Source organism: Portunus trituberculatus, chromosome 40 (assembly GCF_017591435.1).
Source record: "Portunus trituberculatus isolate SZX2019 chromosome 40, ASM1759143v1, whole genome shotgun sequence".
NCBI classification, from domain to species: domain Eukaryota; kingdom Metazoa; phylum Arthropoda; class Malacostraca; order Decapoda; family Portunidae; genus Portunus; species Portunus trituberculatus.
This window is the reverse complement of record NC_059294.1, coordinates 26,671,414-26,693,044: the sequence shown is the minus strand read 5'-3', so window position 1 is coordinate 26,693,044 and position 21,631 is coordinate 26,671,414. Positions and strand designations below refer to the sequence as shown.

General features: G+C 41.1%; 1 protein-coding gene across 8 annotated transcripts in view; it reads left to right on the top strand.

Annotated features, from left to right (window-relative positions):
• The first annotated feature begins 4,124 nt into the window (after positions 1–4,124).
• Positions 4,125–21,631, top strand: part of LOC123516296 — a 32,767-nt gene continuing 15,260 nt past the window's right edge. Inside the window, exons 1-4 of one of the 8 annotated variants that reach the window (XM_045275569.1) lie at positions 4,138–4,256; positions 9,152–9,223; positions 9,491–9,623; positions 14,460–14,542. In XM_045275569.1, the coding sequence (XP_045131504.1) occupies positions 9,152–9,223; positions 9,491–9,623; positions 14,460–14,542 (288 nt within the window). In that variant the 5' untranslated portion in view covers positions 4,138–4,256. Of the gene's footprint in view, positions 4,362–7,604; positions 7,893–9,151; positions 9,224–9,490; positions 9,624–14,459; positions 14,543–21,631 lie in introns of those variants that run through there. The other 7 variants (XR_006678152.1, XM_045275568.1, XM_045275567.1 and 4 more) reach the window with 7 other exon arrangements.

The window sequence follows — 21,631 nt, the reverse complement described above, 5'->3', positions numbered from 1 at the left end:
ATATATATATATATAGTTACTTATTCAATGTTATTATTATTATTATTATTATTATTATTATTATTATTATTATTATTATTATTATTATTATTATTATTGTTATTATTGTTAGTAGTAGTAGTAGTAATAGTGAGGTGATGGCGTAGTGGATAAGGTGGTGAGCGTGGGATGGGGCAGACGTCCACGCGTTGGTTCAAATCCCACCACATACCACTGTAAAGCTATGCCATCTGTCGAGTGGTTTAAAGTTAGCTACATGTCACCATGATACTCAGGTTCTAGGTGATTACACCAAAGATGCGCTTGGGTGGTGATATGAGCTCTAATATGGGTTTGAATAAAGATGTGTTGATCTAATTTCATATCATACAGTGTGTTTGTATGTCTGTGTGTGTGTGTGCATGTTTTTTTTTTATTTTTCTATGTGAGGGAAAACTGGTGAAGGAAAAAAAAAAAAAGACTGAACAGAAAGGCTCATTGTCCGTCCCCGAACAGGATCGAAAAAGTTGGCCACAAGAATGAGACAAATGTCTTGAAACCACCCTCTTCAGTGGGTTCAGGTCATAGGTAATTGAAAACACAAATGCTGTCAGGGAGTTCCAGAGTGTAGCCACCAGAGAAGAAGTACGAATGATTGAGAAAACTGGTTAACTCTTGTAAGTGAAATATTCTTATCATTAATATCTAAATTAATTCATTACATATACATTTTTTTAATTTTAATTTGAAAGATCTCGGGGAAAGTAGATAAGCGCAACCCTGGGGTTTGAGGAGGGGTGGGGGGGCAATTGGAGAAGGGGGAACGGAGCTTTTCTTGCCTCCCTGCCGCTGGTGGGCGGAGCCTACTCTGCCCTAGTGACCGGGTCTAGTCTAGCATTGTTCTGGTATAGTTTAATCTTTTAATTTGTGTAATAGAACTGTGGTTCTTATCCGATGTAACGAAAACGATCGAGGAGGTTTTGTAATGCAATAGAATATATGCAGTTGTAACAGACATTATAAAAAAAAAGAGGTTTTGAGCCAACACGAGCCAGTATTAAGTTGGAATAAGAGTAAGAAGCAAGTAGAGGAACAGTGAGTTAGAAGATAACTCTGTACGAATTCAGTTAATAGGAACAGTGTGTTAGTGAGAAGAGTGGTAACTTGGTGAGGGCAGTCAGTGTTGGACTCGCTGCTGTTGTGTTCATTTCTCTTGTACAAATAAATGTAAAATAATAAAAAAATAAAAAGATTAGTAACCATAAACTCACGAGTGAAAAACAAAAATGTATATTAAAACTGCAGTGTGTGAAAGTGGAACCATGCGTGCTTTGGGGTCCGAGGGGTCTCCAAGCACACGGGTTCGAATCCTGTCCATGGTCCGAGTGTAGGTTGGGCTTCCTCACTCGGGGCATCGCTTTCCTAGCGGGTGGGCTTTGAGATAGGAGGTACCTCAAAAAGTATCCCCTTTAGCCCATAAATTCCCGTGAAAAGCCCACATGGTATAAATAAAAAAAAAAAAAAAAAAAAAAGGAAGACGGAGGCTTTTGATTACATGTAACAATCTTGACGGTGATTGGCTATCTCGATCTGGATCATTACAATGTAAGGGAACTCTTTGTTATGAAAATGTACGTGACACTCTCGTAAGATATTGGTGATGAACGTTTGAGGCAAGGTAAAGAGATTCCCTGTACCTTAACGAAGGGAGGGAAGGGTATTCTGAGATAAAGAAGTCTCCAGAGAGAGGAACGACAGGAAAGAGGATTAGCTTCATGGAGTCTTGTTGTTGTTGTTGTTGTTGTTTTATTGGTACATTATCTACATGTTTTGTTTCTGGTTTTGGAAGTCGATTGCAAATGAAAGGAGAAAAAACGGACATCATCTTTGTCATTAGGGGCAGTTCTCGTAAAGGCCTCCCCATTCCCAGGCGTGCCGTGTGCTTAGTACGTGTTTATCATTACTACAATACCTAAGGACCATTTCCCTATTCCACAGTCAAGTACACTGTGCATGACAGGAGCAATTCCTACCACTGTCCAAATATGTTTGAAGTGTATTTGCTTCCATACATTTGTATCAATCTGCTGAGACACAAACGACAATGGTGCTAAATAGCGATCTCTGTAGCCTTTCAAATAAATGAAAAGTGTGTAAATAATTAAGTAAAGAAATATATTTTTTTCCTTTCGTTTCTAAGAACATCATTTTGCCTTATTTAACTTCCATTACAGAGAAAAAACTTTTTTTTTTTTGCCTAATTTCTCGCTTTTCTTTGTTTGAAAAAAAGTGTCTGTTGTCGGTAGTAATTGTGTCATTGTTCCTCATCTCCATTGACATTATACATAGCAATAAATGTATATCGTGAGTCACTGTGACGCGTGCCCACACGCACGCAGACATGATATAGAGATAACGTCATGGTACTGTAAGGATTTAGGCTTCGTACCGAAATAAAATTTCCAGGAATCAATGCTGCTGGCTGCTGAACAGTCTCTTTCTCAGGAGAATTTGAGTGAGGTTTATCTGAGTCTTTTCTGTTGTTATTCTTCATCATTTTTTACTATCTATGGATTTCAATCAGTAATTTATAAACTTATTTGACCCAAATTAAAAAAAAAAAGAATATGTTATGTACATAATAGTTTCACTACATTGAATGTTGAATTGTAAAACAGGTTTACTGCGTCATCATGTTCCTTTCCCTGGATGGAACTTGTAGGATGCATTTACGCTGACAGACGCGCCCCCACTTCTCCACCAGTCCTCTTGCACCATTCTACGTATGGCAACAGTCATTTATTGGCCTTATTGTTCGTTCCTTTATGTTATGTTTGGTCACACTGTTTACTTAATGAGATCTGGCCAATGAACATAATTCATAAGTGAGGGAGTTCTAGATAACCTGAGCTTGATCATTAGCTATCTGGTGGAACGTGTCCGTGTCTCCGGAAAGGTTTCATTTCAGCGTCGCTGCTGCAGACGCCGTGTTCGCTGCCAGACGTGCAAGACTGCATGACATCGCCAACTTGCAACCCGCATGCTGGAAGAGTAAGTTAATTAATTAAGGGGGGCAATGAAAGGTGGGCGATGGGGGGCGCGGTTCCGTGAGGCAATTGCCTGCTGCTTACAACCTGGGGAGCGAGATGCAGCCGTGATTTGCACAACTATCAATATGAAATTGAAAACAGTAGCACCACTGCTGGAAAATGTGTAATAACCATTAATTGTACTATTATGTACAATAAATAATGTGAATGAGATATCGAAATTTATTCATAAAAAGTGGAAATTATGTACGGAATTTATCTATTTACTTATTTTTCTACAAACAACAAAATTCCTATTACAGCAAGCAGCTCGTCCGAGAACTCCATCTTGAACATTGGTGCTTGGTACAGCCAACCCCAAGGAGTCTCCAAGCGCACGGGTTCGAATCCTGCCCACGGTCCAAGTGTAGATTGGGCTCCTCACTTGGGGCAACGGTTTCCTTGCGGGTGGGCCTTGAGAGAGGAGGCACCACAAAAAGTATTTCCTTTAGCCCATGAATTCCCGTGAAAAACCCACATTGTATAAAAAAAAAAAAAAAAAGCCAGCCTGCCACCCAGCCAAGCCTGCAAGCAGTCTGCTGGATAAACAGCCCCGTGCAAACCCGCCTTAGCTAGGGTAGGTAGAACAGGTTAAGATTAGGTTGGGTTAGGCTAAGATTCACAAGAACAGGTAAGCTTTATCTGTGAAAAGAGAAATGTTTGAAATCTTTACAGAGATAACAATAGCTAACTCCCTATATAACAAAAGCAAATAACAAAATACACAACTCTAATAGCTGCAACAGAACGATGACGAACGTCACGATATTCTAATATTTCCTTCACACATTGATCTCATAGCACGCTAATATTTGCGATACATTGTTATTAGCATTAACATAACTTGTACAGCATTATATATTAAAGTGTAGCTATAAAATTGAACTCCAAACGTGACATTTTGCTGAGTGAACCAAAATATCATAGTTTACCATATCAAACTTGATGCTCCTCCCTCATTCTTTATTCCTTACTCCACTCCTCACTAAGGAAGCTATGGAGTTTAACATCCTTAGTCCTCACCGCACCTCACTTCATGAACAAAGTGACTATACAATAATATACATTATATACGTTTACAGTATGATATGTTGGGCGCCGCCATTCGGACATTCATCTTGCCAGACCACATCCACACTCACACCACTGTGCAGCAAGGCTACCGCGCTTTACTGAACACACTGTTGGGTATTTATTGCCGTGAGGTTCTGTTAGCTGGTCAGTTTTACCTTTGTCTGTTAATAGATCTGATGGAGCTTGTGGATCAATAGTTCATCAATACCAGCAATAACAGTAAGTACATGATGCTACAGTCCTTTGTATGTGCGTGTGTCAGTGATAAGTTACGATGATAAGATGATGTATGTTGAATCTTGGTTGGATATATTTTTAGGGGAAATTATGGCATACTGACAAATGCATCCCATCTCCAGAACAAATACGTGTGGTTCTTGAGGGAATCATATGCATGTAAACTAATTCATTGTGATGCATTTTAGGACAATATTTAGATATACATTTTGTCAGTCATTCCTAAGTCAGAATTAACTTCTTTTTTTTTATTGATGCGTTGTGATTATTATGACAGTGTTCACTATGGAGAATTAACATGTGCACATAAACCTAACTTGACGTGCCGTGGACGAAGGCATTTCTTTCCCTGACACCAATGTTACGAGTAGCGATGTGAGCGTGGACCGTGGGTCGTAGGCCATACATGGGCCGTGCATGGGCCGTGGCGGTCCACCCATCATGGCAGCACAACCTATTCGCCCTATACCGTGTAGTGCCAAGCGGAGAATTATTACTCGAGAATACTTCCAGTAGTAGGAAGGTTCTTTTGCGCCGTGTTCAGTGCTGTGATGGCTGTCTGAGAGCAGAGGGCGCTCCTGATGAACAGAATAACGGTATAAGCCAAGGAGATATTTTCATACATCAATAGGCTACTTTAGAATAAAAAAATAATTTTGTGAACTGTAGCACCATAAAGATGACAATTATATAAAGAAGAAGAAGAAGAAAGAAAACAAACAGAGAGAGAGAGAGAGAGAGAGAGAGAGAGAGAGAGAGAGAGAGAGAGAGAGTTGTAAAACTTACCTATTCCAACTCCGTAAACTGATGTTTTTCACACACAAATAAAAACGAATATCTGAATGAATGGTAAATCTTACCAATAGCATCTCCTTATTATATTCTTATTTTATCCCTCCCCAGTCCCAGCAAGCTTGGGCCCCAGCCTGTGGGGAATTGGGGGTTTTAGGGGGAGGCATATTTGAGTGATATATGGACTTTGAAAAATCTAGGTAATGTACACTGACTTGCATCGCAGGAGCGATGATTTCCCAGTAATCAAATTCGCAACCTTTACAACTAATGTCACTGGTGGCCATGGCTGAACTGCGCACACAGATTTCTCTGTGCACCTGTCTGCCCAGCTATGCCCCGCTTAGGAATACTTATAGCAAATTCCCATTGGCGCTGCTCATGGTGTTAAGAGGTGGTGGTACATCATTGGACAAAAGAACTATAGATACAATAAGAATCCTATTCAGCAGTTACCCACAAACCCCAGCTATAAACAAATACAAGTCTGTGTACTGCTCATTTCCGAGTGTGATGGAGCTCTGTGGCTCGCGCACAGCTTGCTGGACTAAAAGAGAAAACTCGTCGAACACCGCACATTTGAAGGCTTGTATACGGCACACAAAGGCCGTCCCCCAAATAAAACCACAAGAAACGTATTGTGCATTAAGTACTTTATCATTAAATGTGAGTATTTTACTTCTTCGTTTGGAGGTCCTACTGGTAAGATTATCCGAATGAATATAATCTTGCAAAGTATTCTTATGCTGATTATCTCTTGGGTCGAAGTTCAGATTGTGAATACTTTAAGCTTGGAGTCAGTTGTGGGTTTTCTTTGTGTGGGTGAATCTGTAGCGAGACCAGAAACAACACCAACATCAACATTAATGATAGCAATGATGATAATTATTGTATTGATAATGATGATAATAATGATAATAATAATAATGATAATAAAGGGAAAAGGAGCTGCAGGGAGCGTTACTTTTAAGCATTTAAGTTCACGTCTGATGTTCTTAGGCAGTTGTCACATCTGCCACACACACACACACACACACACACACACACACACACACACACACACACACACACACACACACACATATTATTTATTACTATTATTATTATTATTATTATTATTATTATCATCATCATCATCATCATCATCACCATCACTATTATTGTTATTATTATTATTATTATTATTATTATTATTATTATTATTATTATTACAGGCTTGCGCGGATAATCTTTGCGCCGTAGTCCTTATAGCGGTGTTTGGCGCGCAAATCTTTAAACCTCCCGTAATGTAAAAAAAAATTAAAGCAGCATGAATCGTGTGTCTGGTAGCGATGCACGTTTTCTTCCCCACTCTGTGGTGGGGGTATGTGGGTGTTACCCTCACCCCCCTTTCCTCTGGTGACAGTTGACAGTTTTGAATATGTTTGAAGTGACCGCCTATAGTCTGACCGAGCTTAATTTACGGCTATGGGGGGGCGAGGGGAACTCTACAGGGCTGCCACGTTTCCAAAAAATGCGATGTGAAATGGAAGTTATTGGTGTACAAGGCATCGCAAACACCATCAATTCAGATGTATAAAATTTCAACTTCTATATAAATAGATGGCTGAATCAACAGTAACCATCATATCCATAAAAAAAAAAAAACTATATAGTACCATACAAACATGGCATACATATTCAACAGTGTTGCTGATATCAACTGTAGTAACTTATAATGGTAGTTAGTGTATGTTTAGGGTGTGTAATAATATCAGCGTTACAGATACAAAATAATGAGCATGTAAAAAAGAAATAATCTATTATCCAAAGTAAGAAAAAAAATAGAAATCTTGTGAGTGGCGGCAATACTGATGAACCCAGCCTGGCCAGGCCGAATAGCCTCACCTTGTAGTACCAGATGTTGCTATAATTATAAGATAAAATGCTCACATTTACTGGCTTTTACAGTAATTTCAAGGGTGAGGCATAATCGCATTCATAATTCGTAAGCCAAGCTAATGTGTAGTTTCTATTTTTACAAAATAGTAGGTATATGCCAATACCTAAGTGAAAAAAAAGAAGCATTTTTCACTTGTGAGCGGCAACTCTTCCACACCCAGCTGGTGGCCTTGACACATTGTGCTGGCGATGTGACTGACCTCGTGCCACTCACTTATATATATATATATATATATATATATATATATATATATATATATATATATATATATATATATATATATATATATATATATATATATATATATATATATATATATATATATATATATATATATATATATATATATATATATATATATATATATATATATATATATATATATACACATTATAAATGACTCTCTGTTTACCTTTGATTCTTTAGTAAGAGAGAGAGAGAGAGAGAGAGAGAGAGAGAGAGAGAGAGAGAGAGAGAGAGAGAGAGAGCCACACAGCCAGAGAAGTAACACAGTGGCTTGACGATTGTGGCATTCAGAGAATACATGACTGGCCAGGTAATTCTCCCGACATCTCACCCATAGAAAACCTCTGGGCCATCATTAAAGGCAAACTTCGTGCGCGTGACACCTCCACTCTCCCTAAACTAGAAAGTGAACTCCGAAAGTGCTGGGATGAATTTAATCCTAAGAAACTTCAAAATCTTGCTGACAGTGTGCCACGTCGCCTTCAAATGGTCATTAAGAAACAGGGCTATGCAACAAAGTACTAATTACTATGGTAAGTGTTGATTTTTTTTAGTTTTTTGTAATGAAAATGGTATGTCACATTTATAAACGCGCAATGATTATCCGCGCAGACTGTATTATCGTCATTATTATTATCATCATTATTATTATCACCATCACTGTTATTATTATTATTATTATTATTATGATTATTATTATTATTATTATTATTATTATTATTATTTTTATTATTATTATTATTATTATTATTATTATTATTATTATTATTATTACTATTATTATTATTGTTATTAATATCATGTTTATTACTATTAATATAATTTCATTGTTATTGATATTTTATTTTTGTTTTGTTTTGTTGGACATTTATTAAGAGTAGTAAAAATTAATGAACGGTTTCAAAAGGTTTCTGTCACATACAAAACTAACATTACTATGCATGTGTATTAGTGATGCAGGCTTGATGCTGTATCCAAAGTAACTATCAGTACTGTAGATCAAAGACTATCTAGACAAGTCAATCAATAATTCTCCTCAGCTTCCGCACCGTCTATCAAAGAATCGTATGAAGGTAAGTGACACGCTACTGCTTCTTGTTTGTCATGGATACAGGACCAGGGAAGGAGGTGAGAATTGCGCGGCACAATTAGAAAACTGATGGCAGGACCCTTAACTAATATCAGTTAAAAAAAAAAAAAAAAAAAAAAAAAAAATTGTTCTTTATATATTTCTTTTATTTGATCTCTAGACATTAACAAGCCTGATGCCTACACTAGTTACGGAGCACGCAACATTATATATAGCTGGCGAGGGGCCCCCGTGAAGTGCTGGGCCATATTTGATAAAAGTTTTACAAATAGGCTTGAAACTGGTCGTGCCTGGATAACGTGATGATATGTACGAACGAAAATATACTTATATGTTGCTTTAAGTTTTCTCATGAATTAACGTCTTCGATGGTTGGCAGGTAAGAGTGCTTGACTGGTGCGGAAGACACTCTAGACTTGGAGGATATCAAAGTCTTTATGGTGTCGTGCATTTTGTACAATAGGCAATTTAACCTAACAACGCTTTTATTGAAGGTTATGGGGCTATAGAAATTTAGCTTTGCCTAAAGAAAAGAAAATATTTCTCTCTCTCTCTCTCTCTCTCTCTCTCTCTCTCTCTCTCTCTCTCTCTCTCTCTCTCTCTCTCTCTCTCTCTCTCACACACACACACACACACACACACACACACACACACACAAATATATTCGTGTGTGTGTGTGTAAATATTGCTTCTGTTTTCCAGATGTGGGAGCCCGCTGCGTTGTGCTGCTTCACCAGGAAGACGGGATGCATTGTGGTGGGGGCGCTGGAAGTGGTATGAACTGTTTACAGGAGTTTCATGTGGATGCAAATACCATGTGGTTGAGTGGGAGTGTTGTTTACATCTAATGATTACCTTTCATTTTTCTATTTCCACAAAATCAGTACGGTAAATTTCAAATTATGTATTCGTGCTGTCTCTACCCTTTCTTATGAAGTCTTTGATAATAATGCAGGATTGGTATAATGGACTCGTTATGTTATATGCTGTAGTCTCTTGAAGTTTGGTTTTGTGTGGTAAGAAAATGATTTTTTTTTCCAGATTGGAACCATTATTGGATTACTTGCGGTATTCTTTCAATTCTCATTTATACAAAACAGCATAACATACATGGTGTGCACACGTACGACTACTTCCACGCTGGGCACAGATTGTGGAGAAATATCCAATGCTGGTACGTTGCTCTCCACCGAACTATTGCCACATTTGTTGCAAAGGAAATGTAAACCAAATGGTGTATTTCTCTCTCTCTCTCTCTCTCTCTCTCTCTCTCTCTCTCTCTCTCTCTCTCTCTCTCTCTCTCTCTCTCTCTCTCAAGATACAAACAAAGTGAATATTTGTGTCCTACAGACGATTACCGATTGGCACTCATGAATCACTGACATGCTGGACTTGTGTTGACAATCACTATAAGGAGGTTGGTTAGTTGATAACATACAAGAATGTAGCGTAGCGTTTAGCGTTTAGCATAAGAAATGAGGACACCTGCACACTCCTCCTGTCAACGAGCTTATTCAGAAAAATGAATAAGTAATTAGATAAATCTACATACCCTTCATTACAACGAGGAAACAAAACAAACAACTCGATATTTTTATGAATCAATGCTATCGTCATTCAAGTTGACTGTGCAATATTTGTTTACAAAATTCCATCTCCATAGTTATGTTTTATTTATTACATGTATCACCTAAAAAAAATAAATGAATAAAATATATATATATATATATATATATATATATATATATATATATATATATATATATATATATATATATATATATATATATATATATATATATATATATATATATATATATATATATATATATTTATTTATTTATTTATTTATTTATTTTTTTTTTTTATTTATTTATTTATTTATTTATTTATTTATTTTTTTTTTTTTTTTTTTACGTAGGAAGAGGGCCAGCCAAGGGCAAAAAGAAAGCTAGAAAAAGGCCCACTTGAGCGCTGGCTCTCCAAAGACTTCAAAAGTGCCAAAACCGTCAGCCAGAATTAGGGGAGCAAATGCCTCGATACCTCCCTCTTAAAAGAAGACAAGTTGTAGGAATTCGGAAATACAGATGCAGGGAGGGAGTTCCGGAGTTTACCAGTGAAAGGGATGAATGATTGAGCGTACTGGTTAACTCTTGCATTAGAGAGTTGGACAGAATAGGGATGAGAGGAAGAAGAAAGCCTTGTGCAGCGTGGCCGCAGGAGGAGGGAGGCATGCAGTTAGCAAGATCAGTAGAACAGTTACCATGAAAATAGCGATAAAATATAGAAAGGGATGCAACATTTCGGCGGTGAGAAAGAGACTGAAGACAGTTAGTCAGAGGAGGGAGTTGATGAGACGAAGAGCTTTCGATTCCACCCTATCAAGCAAAGCTGTGTGACTGGAACCCCCAAACATGCGAAGAGTACTCCATACAGGGACGGATAAGGCCCTTATACAGAGTAAGCAGTTGGAGGGCGAGAAAAACTGTCGGAGACGCCTCAGAACACCTAATTTCATAGAAGCTGTTTTAGCAAGAGATGAGATGTGAAGTTTCCAGTTAAGATTATGAGCAAAGGACAGACCGAGGATATTCATTGTGGAAGAGGGAGACAGTTGAGTGTCATTGAAGAAGAGGGATAGTTGTCTGGAAGGTTGTGTCGAGTTGATAGATGGAGGAATTGAGTTTTGAGGCATTGAAAACTACTAGATTTTCTCTGCCCCAATCGGAAATCTTAGAAAGATCGGAAGTCAGGCGTTCCGTGGCGTCCCCGCGTGATCTGTTGATTTCCTGAAGGGTTGGACGTCTCTGAAAGAACGTGGAAAGATGTAGGTGGTATCATCAGCGTAGGAGTGGATAGGGCAAGAAGTTTGGTTAAGAAGGTCATTAATGAATAATAGAAAGAGAGTGGGTGACAGGACAGAACCCTGAGGAACACCACTATTAATAGGTTTAGGAGAAGAACAGTAGCCGTCTACCACAGCAGCAATAGAGCGGTCGGAAAGGAAACTTGAGATAAAGTTGCAGAGAGAAGGATAGAAGCCGTAGGAGGGCAGTTTTGAAATCAAAGCTTTATGCCAGACTCTATCAAAAGCTTTTGATATGTCTAACGCAACAGCAAAAGTTTCACCGAAATCTCTAAGAGAATGACCAAGACTCAGTAAGGAAAGCCAGAAGATCACCAGTAGAGCGACCTTGACGGAAGCCATACTGGCGATCAGACAGAAAATTGTGAAGTGACAGATGTTTGAGAATCTTCCTATTCAGGATAGATTCAAAAACTTTAGACAAGCAAGAGATTAAAGCTATAGGACGGTAGTTTGAGGGGTTAGAACGGTCACCCTTTTTAGGAACAGGCTGAATGTAGGCGAACTTCCAGCAGGAAGGAAAGGTACAAGTCGATAGACAAAGTTGGAAGAGTTTGGCCAGGCAAGGTGCAAGCACAGAAGCACAGTTTTTGAGAACAATAGGAGGGACCCCATCAGGTCCATAAGCCTTCCGAGGGTTTAGGCCAGCAAGGGCATGGAAAACATCATTACGAAGAATTTTGATTGTAGACATGAAATAGTCAGAGGGAGGGACAAGCCCAGAATCGTCCAAGGTGGAGTTGTGAGCAAAAGTTTGAGAAAAGAGTTCAGCTTTAGAGACAGAAAAGATGGCAGTGGTGCCATCAGTATGAAATAAAGGAGGGAAAGATGAAGAAGTGAAGTTATTTGAGATGTTTTTGGCTAGATGCCAGAAGTCTGGAATGTCTGCAATGTTATATCAAGTTGATTAATGGAAGAATTTAGTTTTTGAGGCATTGAACACTACTAAAATTTTTCTGCCCTAATCAGAAATCTTAGAAAGATCATAATTCAAGCATTCTGTGGCATCCCTGTGTGGTCTGTTGACTTTCTGAAGGGTTGGTCGTCTCTGAAAAGACGTAGAAAAATGTAGGGTGGGATCATCACCGTATGATTGAATATAGCAAGGAGTTTGGTAACGAAGATCATTAATGAAGAAAAGAAAGAGAGTGGGTGACAAGACAGAGAACCCTGAGGAACACCACTGTTAGTAGATTTAGGAAACGAATAATGGCCGTCTTCCACGGCTACAATAGAATGGTCGGAAAGGAAACTTAATAAATATGCAGAGAGAAGGATAGAAACCGTAGGAGGGCAGTTTTGAAATCAAAGCTTGTGCCAGACTCTGTCAAGAGCTTGTTATATGTCTAACACTACAGAAAAAGTTTTCTAAAAAAGGATGACCAAGACTCAGTAAGGAAAGCCAGATCATCAGTAGAGCGACTTTGACGGAAGCCATACTGGCGATCAGATAGAAGACTGTGAAGTGCCAAGTTTAAGAATCTTCCTATTCAGGATAGATTCAAAACTTTAGACAAGCAAGAGATTAAAGCTTTAGGACGGTAGTTTGAGGGATTAGAACGGTCATCTTTTTTTTAAGAACAGGCTGAATGGAAGCAAACTTCCAGCAAGAAGGAAAGGTAGAAGTCGATAGACATAGTTGAGAGTTTGGCCAGGCAAGGTGGAAGCATGGAAGCACAGTTCTTGAGAACAATAGGAGGGACCCATTAGGTCCATAAGTCTTCTGTGGGTTTAGGTCAGCGAGGGCATGGAAAACATCATTACGAAGAACTTTAATTGAAGGCATGAAATAGTCAAAGGGAGGAGGAGAGGGAGGGACAAACCCAGAATCATCCAAGGTGGAGTTGTTAGCAAAGGTTTGAAAGAGTTTGGCTTTAGAGATAGAAGAGATGACAATGGTGGCAGGGGTATTTCTTGGGACTGAAAACATTGGGAGTTGGGCCCATAATATTATGGGGAAGTCTAAGGGATCCTTCCTGGAAAAAAAAAAACACTTTCTGTGCTTTCTTTAGCCTTGTGGTGACTTTAAAATTTGTCAAAATTAAGTTATACTATATTGATGAGAAACAAGATGGTGCACGTATAGATAACATAGGGATTAAAGCAAAAAAATAAATATTTTGACAAGCGAAGTCATATTCCCCCCTCTGTGATTTTTAAAACATGAGAGATGTTACATGATGAGTTGAGTGGTGATGCCTACAGAATATATCAGGAGCCATATTTCCCCAAAAGCACACCAGAAGAGTCAGTTTGACTTAAACTTTATTTTTCCTCCCATCATTAGTATGTTGTGTGTTGCACCTCTGTCTCTGGTGCTTTGTTTTCTCCATCCCATCTGCTCCTTCCATCTTTGGAATTCGCTACAAGATAGTTGAATTATCCAGGGGTAAAGAAAAATCATTCCGGGCTAAAGGCACCACTGAGTGGTGCCACCAGGATGAAATAAATGAGGGAAAGATGATGAAGTAAAGTTATTGGAGATGTTTTTCGCCAGATGCCAGAAGTCACAATGGGAGTTAGAGTTTGCAAGATTTTGACATTTTCTATTTATGAAGGAGTGTTTAGCAAGTTGAAGAACAAACTTGGCATGATTTCAGGCAGAAATATAAAGTGTATGAGATTCAGGAGATGGAAGGCTGAAGTACCTTTTGTGGGCAACCTCCCTATCATGTATAGTACGAAAACAGGCAATGTTAAACCAAGGTTTAGAAGGTTTAGGTTGAGAAAAATAATGAATATGCGCCTTCATGCCAGACACTATCACCTCTGTTATGCGCTCAGCACACAGAGATGGATCTTTGACACGGAAACAGTAATCATTACAGGGAAAATCAGCATAATACCTCCACAGGTCCCCCCAGTTGGCAGAGGCAAAACGCCAGATGCACCTCCGTTTTAGGGGATCCTGTGGATGGATTGGATAAATATGACAAGATACAGAAATGAGATTGTGATCGGAGGAGTCCAACGGAGAAGACAGGGTAACAGCATAAGCAGGATATATATATATATATATATATATATATATATATATATATATATATATATATATATATATATATATATATATATATATATATATAGTCATTTCTCTATTGGTTTTGCTTATTTATTCATATACATGTTTTTATTCCGGTACAGTTTATGGTGTGATGGTATTTTACATGACCTGTGCGGCGATCCAGGTCCTGTGCTCCGCAATGGTGGTGATCGGAGTGATGAATGTAAGCACTGACCGTTATGTAGTACATTGTAGGTTATGCATGCTGTCACTGACTCATTCACAAACGCAGGAAACTCGGGTGCAGGTCAATTGTTTTATAAGCGATTGGTACTCAGGTCATTTGGTCCATAAGGCAATTGATACTCAAGACAACTGACACCCAAACTAGTTGAGAAGCAAGTCAACAAGTCAACTGGTCCCCAAACCTACTGAACCTCTTTTCTCATTCTCGTTCAGTGAGTCAGTATACATTCTCAAAGAAAAAGAAATATGTACTACATGTAGGTACTACACACACACACACACACACACACACACACACACACACACACACACACACACCGCTTAGTGTAGTGGTTAGCACGCTCGACTCACAATCGAGAGGCCCGGGTTCAAGTCCCGGCGCGGCGAGGCAAAGCCTCTTAATATGTGGCCCCTGTTCACCTAGCAGTAAATAGGTACGGGATGTAACTCAAGGGGTTGTGGCCTCGCTTTCCCGGTGTGTGGAGTGTGTTGTGGTCTCAGTCCTACCCGAACATCGGTCTATGAGCTCTGAGCTCGCTCCGTAATGGGGAAGACTGGCTGGGTGACCAGCAGACAACCGAGGTGAATTACACACACACACACACACACACACACACACACACACAACCGCCTAGTGTAGTGGTTAGCACGCTCGACTCACAATCGAGAGGCCCGGGTTCGAGTCCCAGTAAGCAGCGAGGCAAATGGGCAAGCCTCTTAATGTGTGGCCCTTGTTCACCTAGCAGTAAATAGATACGGGATGTAACTCAAGGGGTTGTGGCCTCGCTTTCCCGGTGTGTGTTGTGTGTGATGTGGTCTCAGTCCTACCCGAAGATCGGTCTATGAGCTTTGAGCTCGCTCCGTAATGGGGAAGACTGGCTGGGTGAACAGCAGGTGACCGAGGTGAATTACACACACACACACACACACACACATATATAAGAATATACATAAATGATGGAAGCTGCAAGAGGCTGTAAGGCCTATAGTATACGTGGCAGTACTTGTATGAGCAAAACTACCCATTTCCATTTATCATTCCCATCCATAAATTTATCTAATCTTCTTTTAGAGTTCCCTACTGATTTGGCACTAGCAGCATCATTACTTAATTCATTCCATTTATGAACCACTCCGCTTGAAAAAAACATTTCTTCCCATTTCTCTCCTAAACCTGGATTTCTCATGCTTAAACCCATTATTTCTGGTTCTATCTTGGCTACTGTTCCTAAGAACTTAGCTCATGTCCCCTTTGTTATAGCTCCTATTCCACTTAAATACTTAATCAGGTCCCCCTCTTCGACTAGGTCTCTCTAAGGAATACAAATTTAGTTTCTTCAATCTCGCTATATAGTACATATCCCTCATCCCCTATATCCTTTAAGACGTCCTCCTTTGAAGGGACACACACACACACACACACACACACACACACACACACACACACACACACACACACACACACACACACACACACACACACACACACACACACACGCACGCAAACATGGAGTAAAAAGTGGGAGATGGAATTCAATGTGGACAAAACCCATGTCATGGAAATAGGAAAGAGTGAAAGACGACCAGTGGGAATCTATAAAATGGGAGGAGTAGAACTAGAGAAAGTAAAAAAGGAAAAGGACTTGGTAGTGACGATGGAAGAAAACAATCAACCGGTAAGCCATATTGATAGAATTTTCAGAGACATATAATTTGCTAAGGAATATTGGATTAGCATTTCACTACATGGACAAAGAAATGATGAAGAAATTAATAAGTATTTTAATAAGACCCAGATTGGAATATGCAGTTGTGTTGACCCCCCATGAAAAGAAACACATAAATAAGTTAGAGAGACTACAAAAAATGGCTACAAGAATGGTTCCAGAATTTGAAGGGATAACATAATTATGAGGAGAGACTAAAGGCTATAGATCTACCAACCCTGGTAGGAATGGATCGAGTGGATAATGAGAAACTGATCCTGAGAGAAGAATATGACATTCGAAGCACAAGATAGCATAGTAAAAAACTGAGGAAGGGAAGATGTCTGAGATATTAAAAAAAAAATTTGTTTCTCACAAAGATGTGTTGAGAATTGGAACAGTTTGAGTGAGGAAGTGGTGTTAGCAAAGAGTGTGCATAGTTTTAAAGAAAAATTGGATAAGTGTAGATATGGAAACGGGGCCACACGAGCTTATAAAACTACAACTAGGTAAATACAACTAGGTAGGTAAACACACACACACACACACCGAGTAGTGTAGTGGTTCGGACACTCGGCTCAGCCGAGAGGGCCCTGGTTCGAATCCCAGGCGCGACGAGGCAAATGTGTAGCTCCTCCTGTTCACCTAGCAGTAAGTAGGTACGGGATGTAACTCGTTTTCCCGGTGTGTGTAGTGTGTGGTGTGGTCTCAGTCCTAACCAAAGATTGGTCAGTATGAGCTCGAAGCTCTTTCCATAGGGGAAAGGCTGGCTGTGTGACCAGCAGAACACTGGTGAATACACACACACACACACACACACACACACAGGTGTGTGGTGTGTGCCTGGTCTCAGGCCTATCCAAAGATCGGAAATAATGAGCTTTGATCTCGCTCCGTAGGGTAACGTCTGGCTGTCTTGTCAGAGACTGCAACAGATCAAACAGTGAACACACACACACACACCGCATAGTGTAGTGGTTAGCACAATCGGCTCACTTGGAGAGTGTATGGGAAGCGCTGTTCAGCTTCCGCCCATTAGTGGCGCAGGCAATTTTATTTATAGTGGTACCCATATTAGGGCCCATAGCACCACCCAAGCTCATCTTGAGTGTAACCACCTAGAACCTGGGTATCATGGTGACATGTAGGTAACTTTAAACCACTCGACAAATGGCAAAGTGTTTTAAGGCTGTACGTGGTGGGATTTGAACTTACGTGGACGTCTGCCCGATCCCACGCTCACCACCTTATCCACTACGCCACCGCCTCCCTAAACAACAGGTAGATACGCAGTGTAATTCGAGGGGTTGTCGCCTCACTTTTTCCGGTGTGTGGAGTGTATGGTGTATGGTCTCGGTCTTACATGAAGATCGGTCAGTATGAGATCCGAGCTCTTTCCGTAGAGGAAAGACTGGCTGGATGACCAGCAAACAACCATGGTGATTAACAGAAAACACACACACACACACACACACACACACGCCCGGTAGCTCAGTGGTTAGAGCGCTGGCTTCACAAGCCAGAGGACCGGGGTTCGATTCCCCGGCCGGGTGGAGATATTTGGGTGTGTCTCCTTTCACGTGTGGCCCCTGTTCACCTAGCAGTGAGTAGGATTGGATTGGATTTTAATATTTTGGCGCCGCAACAACACTGGTCATATAGCGCCGCTACAAAAAATAAAATGAAACAACCGTGTATATATATAAAAAAAAAAAACTAATTAAGATTAAGTAAAACAATTCAGTAAAAGGGGAAAGATTAAAAATACTGTAATACTAAATCTAAATAAAACTTAAAATACATAGTTAAAAACAATAATGTAGCTAAACATTAAAAAAGGCGATAAAACTAAGTAAAATATTAAAATACATATAATAAAATATTATAAGAATAGACTTCAAAGCTTTGGGAGAAGGCCAGCTTCTCCCAAAAAATTGAAAACGTCATGGCCCTGGGCCAGACACTCTGGTCCAAGGACCTTTGAGATATAATAGACACCGCTATCTCTAAAGCGACAGCGGTAGAGGTAGCGGTGTTGTAAGTCTATCAAACTAGGGCACTCTACCAATAGGTGCCGCACGGTAAGCGGCACCAGACAGTCATCACAGTAAAGTTGAGGGTCCCTGGTCAACAGGTACCTTTGTGTAAGGTACGTGTGACCTATACGCAGTCGCGCCAGTAAAGTCTGTAAACGTCGATCCCGAACATGGGTGTATGTTCAATGAGGGATAGTGGAAGTAGTGATCTCTCCCATTTTCGAGGTTGCGACCCCCGTTAGCCATCTCCTCTGCCAAATTGTTGCAACTGCCCCACGAATAAGAGGAAAGACATCTCGAAACGGGACAGGGGCAGATGTAGCGCGACATGCTGCCTCTTTAGCGAGGCGATCTGCGTGTTCATTCCCTGGAACACCAACGTGACCAGGGACCCAACAGAACCCAATACGATATCCTCGTTGTGTAAGAAGATATAGCCACTCCAGGGCTGATAAAACCAAAGGGTTAAAGGATATAGTGCAAGAGAGAGAAGTAAGAGCACTGCGACAGTCACTAAAAATTGTAAAAGACGAAACCGGGAGAGTAAAAATTATTTGTAAAGCTAGGACTATGGCAGACAGCTCCGCAGTAAAGACGGATGCCACTGAAGGAAGGCTGCCACACCGATAAAAAAAAGGGGAAAACCACACTAAACCCAACGCCTGCGTCGGATTTGGAACCATCAGTAAAAACGCGAGTATCATCAGAATGGATAAAAAAAAGTGTTCTAAAAACCATGTGTGGGACAGAGCTGGGAAAAAATCCTTCTTGCCATCCATGGCAGGAGGGCATAATGAGATAACTGGAAGTTGCCAATAACCAACCAATAAGATGGAAAGTCACCGGTATGCCAAATCATATTATAAAGATTTAAAAGAAAGTTAAAAGCACTGTCAGACATGTGGCGCAAGAAGGCATAAGGTATATCATCTGGCCCAGGAGAAGAGTCGTGACACTGGGACAAAGCAGTCCACAACTCGGAAGCAGAGAAAAGGACATTATATGACTCCTCCAGCGGAAGAAAAGTTTATGCCGAGAGATTCTATTCTCTGGTGATAACGTGCGCCCGGGGCTGCAGGATGCCTCCGGGAAACACTGACAAAGTGCTCCGCGAAGAGGTCGGCGACAATCCTAGGGTCTGCCACCGTTCGCCCAGCAGACAACAAAATTGGTGGGGAAAGAGCAGAATACTTCCCAGCAATTCGGCGGACTTTGTTGAAGACATCCGTAAGAGGGGTGCGGACGTTTATGGAAGAGACTAAGGCTTTCCACGAGGCTCTTTGTGCCTCTTTCAAAACGCGGCGGGCCCCAGCTCGGCAGCGCCGAAAAGCTTCCAGGCACTGCGGGTCCCCACAATGTCGCCGGAGACGAGAGAAAATTCCCCGTTTCTCTTTAACCGCTGCAGTGCATGCTGCGTTCCACCAAGGAACGGGACGCTTAGTAAAGCGATCTGACGTCCTAGGGATTGTCTGAAGCGCTAAAGAAATAAAAAAAAATTCGGTAAAATGATCAACAGCCTCAGCACAAGTAGAAAAGTCAGCCAGCGGACGAATAAAAGAGCTAAGTTCTGTGAATCGTCGCCAATCTGCCTTGTCTAAAACCCAGCATGGGGGCCGGGACTGTGGCTCAGATTTCACAGATTCCAATAAAATCGGAAAGTGGTCACTACCGTGTAAATCCGGTAGGACTCGCCAATTAAAATCAAGGAAAGAATTAGATGTACAAAGAGAAAGATCGATAGCTGTAAAAGTCCCAGTAGGACTGTGGAAATGTGTAACATCCCCAGAATTTAAAATCTCCAATCCCTCATCCTCAATAAAAGAACCGATTAAAACCGCACGGGGATTACTAGCACCTTCATCCCACAATGGGTGACGGCCGTTAAAATCTCCCAACAAAAGAAAAGGCGTAGTCAGCTGACGCACCAGGCCGTCAAGCTCACCCCTGCAAATGGTGTACAGTCGTCCCATAAAGACCTTAACAGCAACCACCTGAAGGGGAGAGTTAAGTTGTAACGGGATAACAAGTATATCCTGACGGACTAGAATAGCTGTGCCACCGTGGTGGCCCTGGTTAGGGAAAGGAGTACTGAAAAAGGCACGATAGCCAGGAGGACTAGAATATGTACTATCACCTAGCAAAGTCTCTTGTAGAGCTACACAGGCTGGAGAAAACTCCGACAGCAAAGCTCAGAGTTTCCCCCACGAGGCGCGAAGGCCTCTACACTTCCACTGTAGAAGCTTGAAGATGACAATTTAGGTGCAGTGGACGGGCGAGCCTTTTGAAGGGGCTGCCCGTGACTCGCCTGACTAGAAAGATTCAGGCGACGAGAAGACACCGAGGGTTGTGATGTTCCAGGTCGTTGGACTGCTGCCTTTCGGCTTACCGGTGAGTGATGCGAACCATCATCACACCTACCGGTCATCGGAGGACGAGGGTCAGGCTGGACTCCACTTTTTGACACAGTTGGTCCACGAGGGACAGCTGTGACAATATCATCAGACGTCTCCATGCGAAGACCATCCTCATCACAAGAAGCCCGATCTGAGATAGAGGATGTCACAGAAGGCTGACAGAAACTACTGGAGCTACCCTAACAGAGCGGTCCCTGGAGGACTCACGAGCGTGCACCGGGAGAAACCTTAGATTGCTTAGGCTGAGCAAATTCTATCGACTCCGCAGAGCCGCGGTGCCGTTTGGTCATGCCCTTCAAAGGCTTAGGCGATGGAGGTGGCAAATGGACATCAACGACATGGGTAAGTTTGCTCAAGTCCGTATTATTCTCGTTGCTTCTTACAGGTGACTCAACTGAGTCGTCAGATAAAAGGGCAAACCTATTGGCCAAATGAACAGGACCACCTGCCCCAACAGAGCGAGAGGTAGCAGGAGGAGTTGTCTTCGGACCGGCAGACTTAGCCGAAGAGCGAGCGGCCAATGAACCATAGGATGTCGCACCAGTACCGTCCTTCTGGCGGTAGAGGAGTTCACGGCGGGCGCTACCGAGGCTGATAAATTGACTATTGGCAAGCTGTAGAATGTCCTGCTCCAGGCGATACCTGGGGCATTGCCTGGAACGTACCTGGTGAGCATCACGGCAATGGAAACAATAAGCTGCACCATTGCAATGCTCCTCTGAACATGAGTCTAGTGCAGAGCAATTACCACATCGAGAAGCTTCCTTACACGAGCTTTTGCCGTGACCGTAGCCATAGCATGAGAAGCACTGAAGAGGGCGAGAAACAAAACGCCTTACCCTAAGGTTGATAGGACCGATATGAACACGGTCAGGAAGGGTGGAACCAAAAAGGTGAGAAGGACCATGTT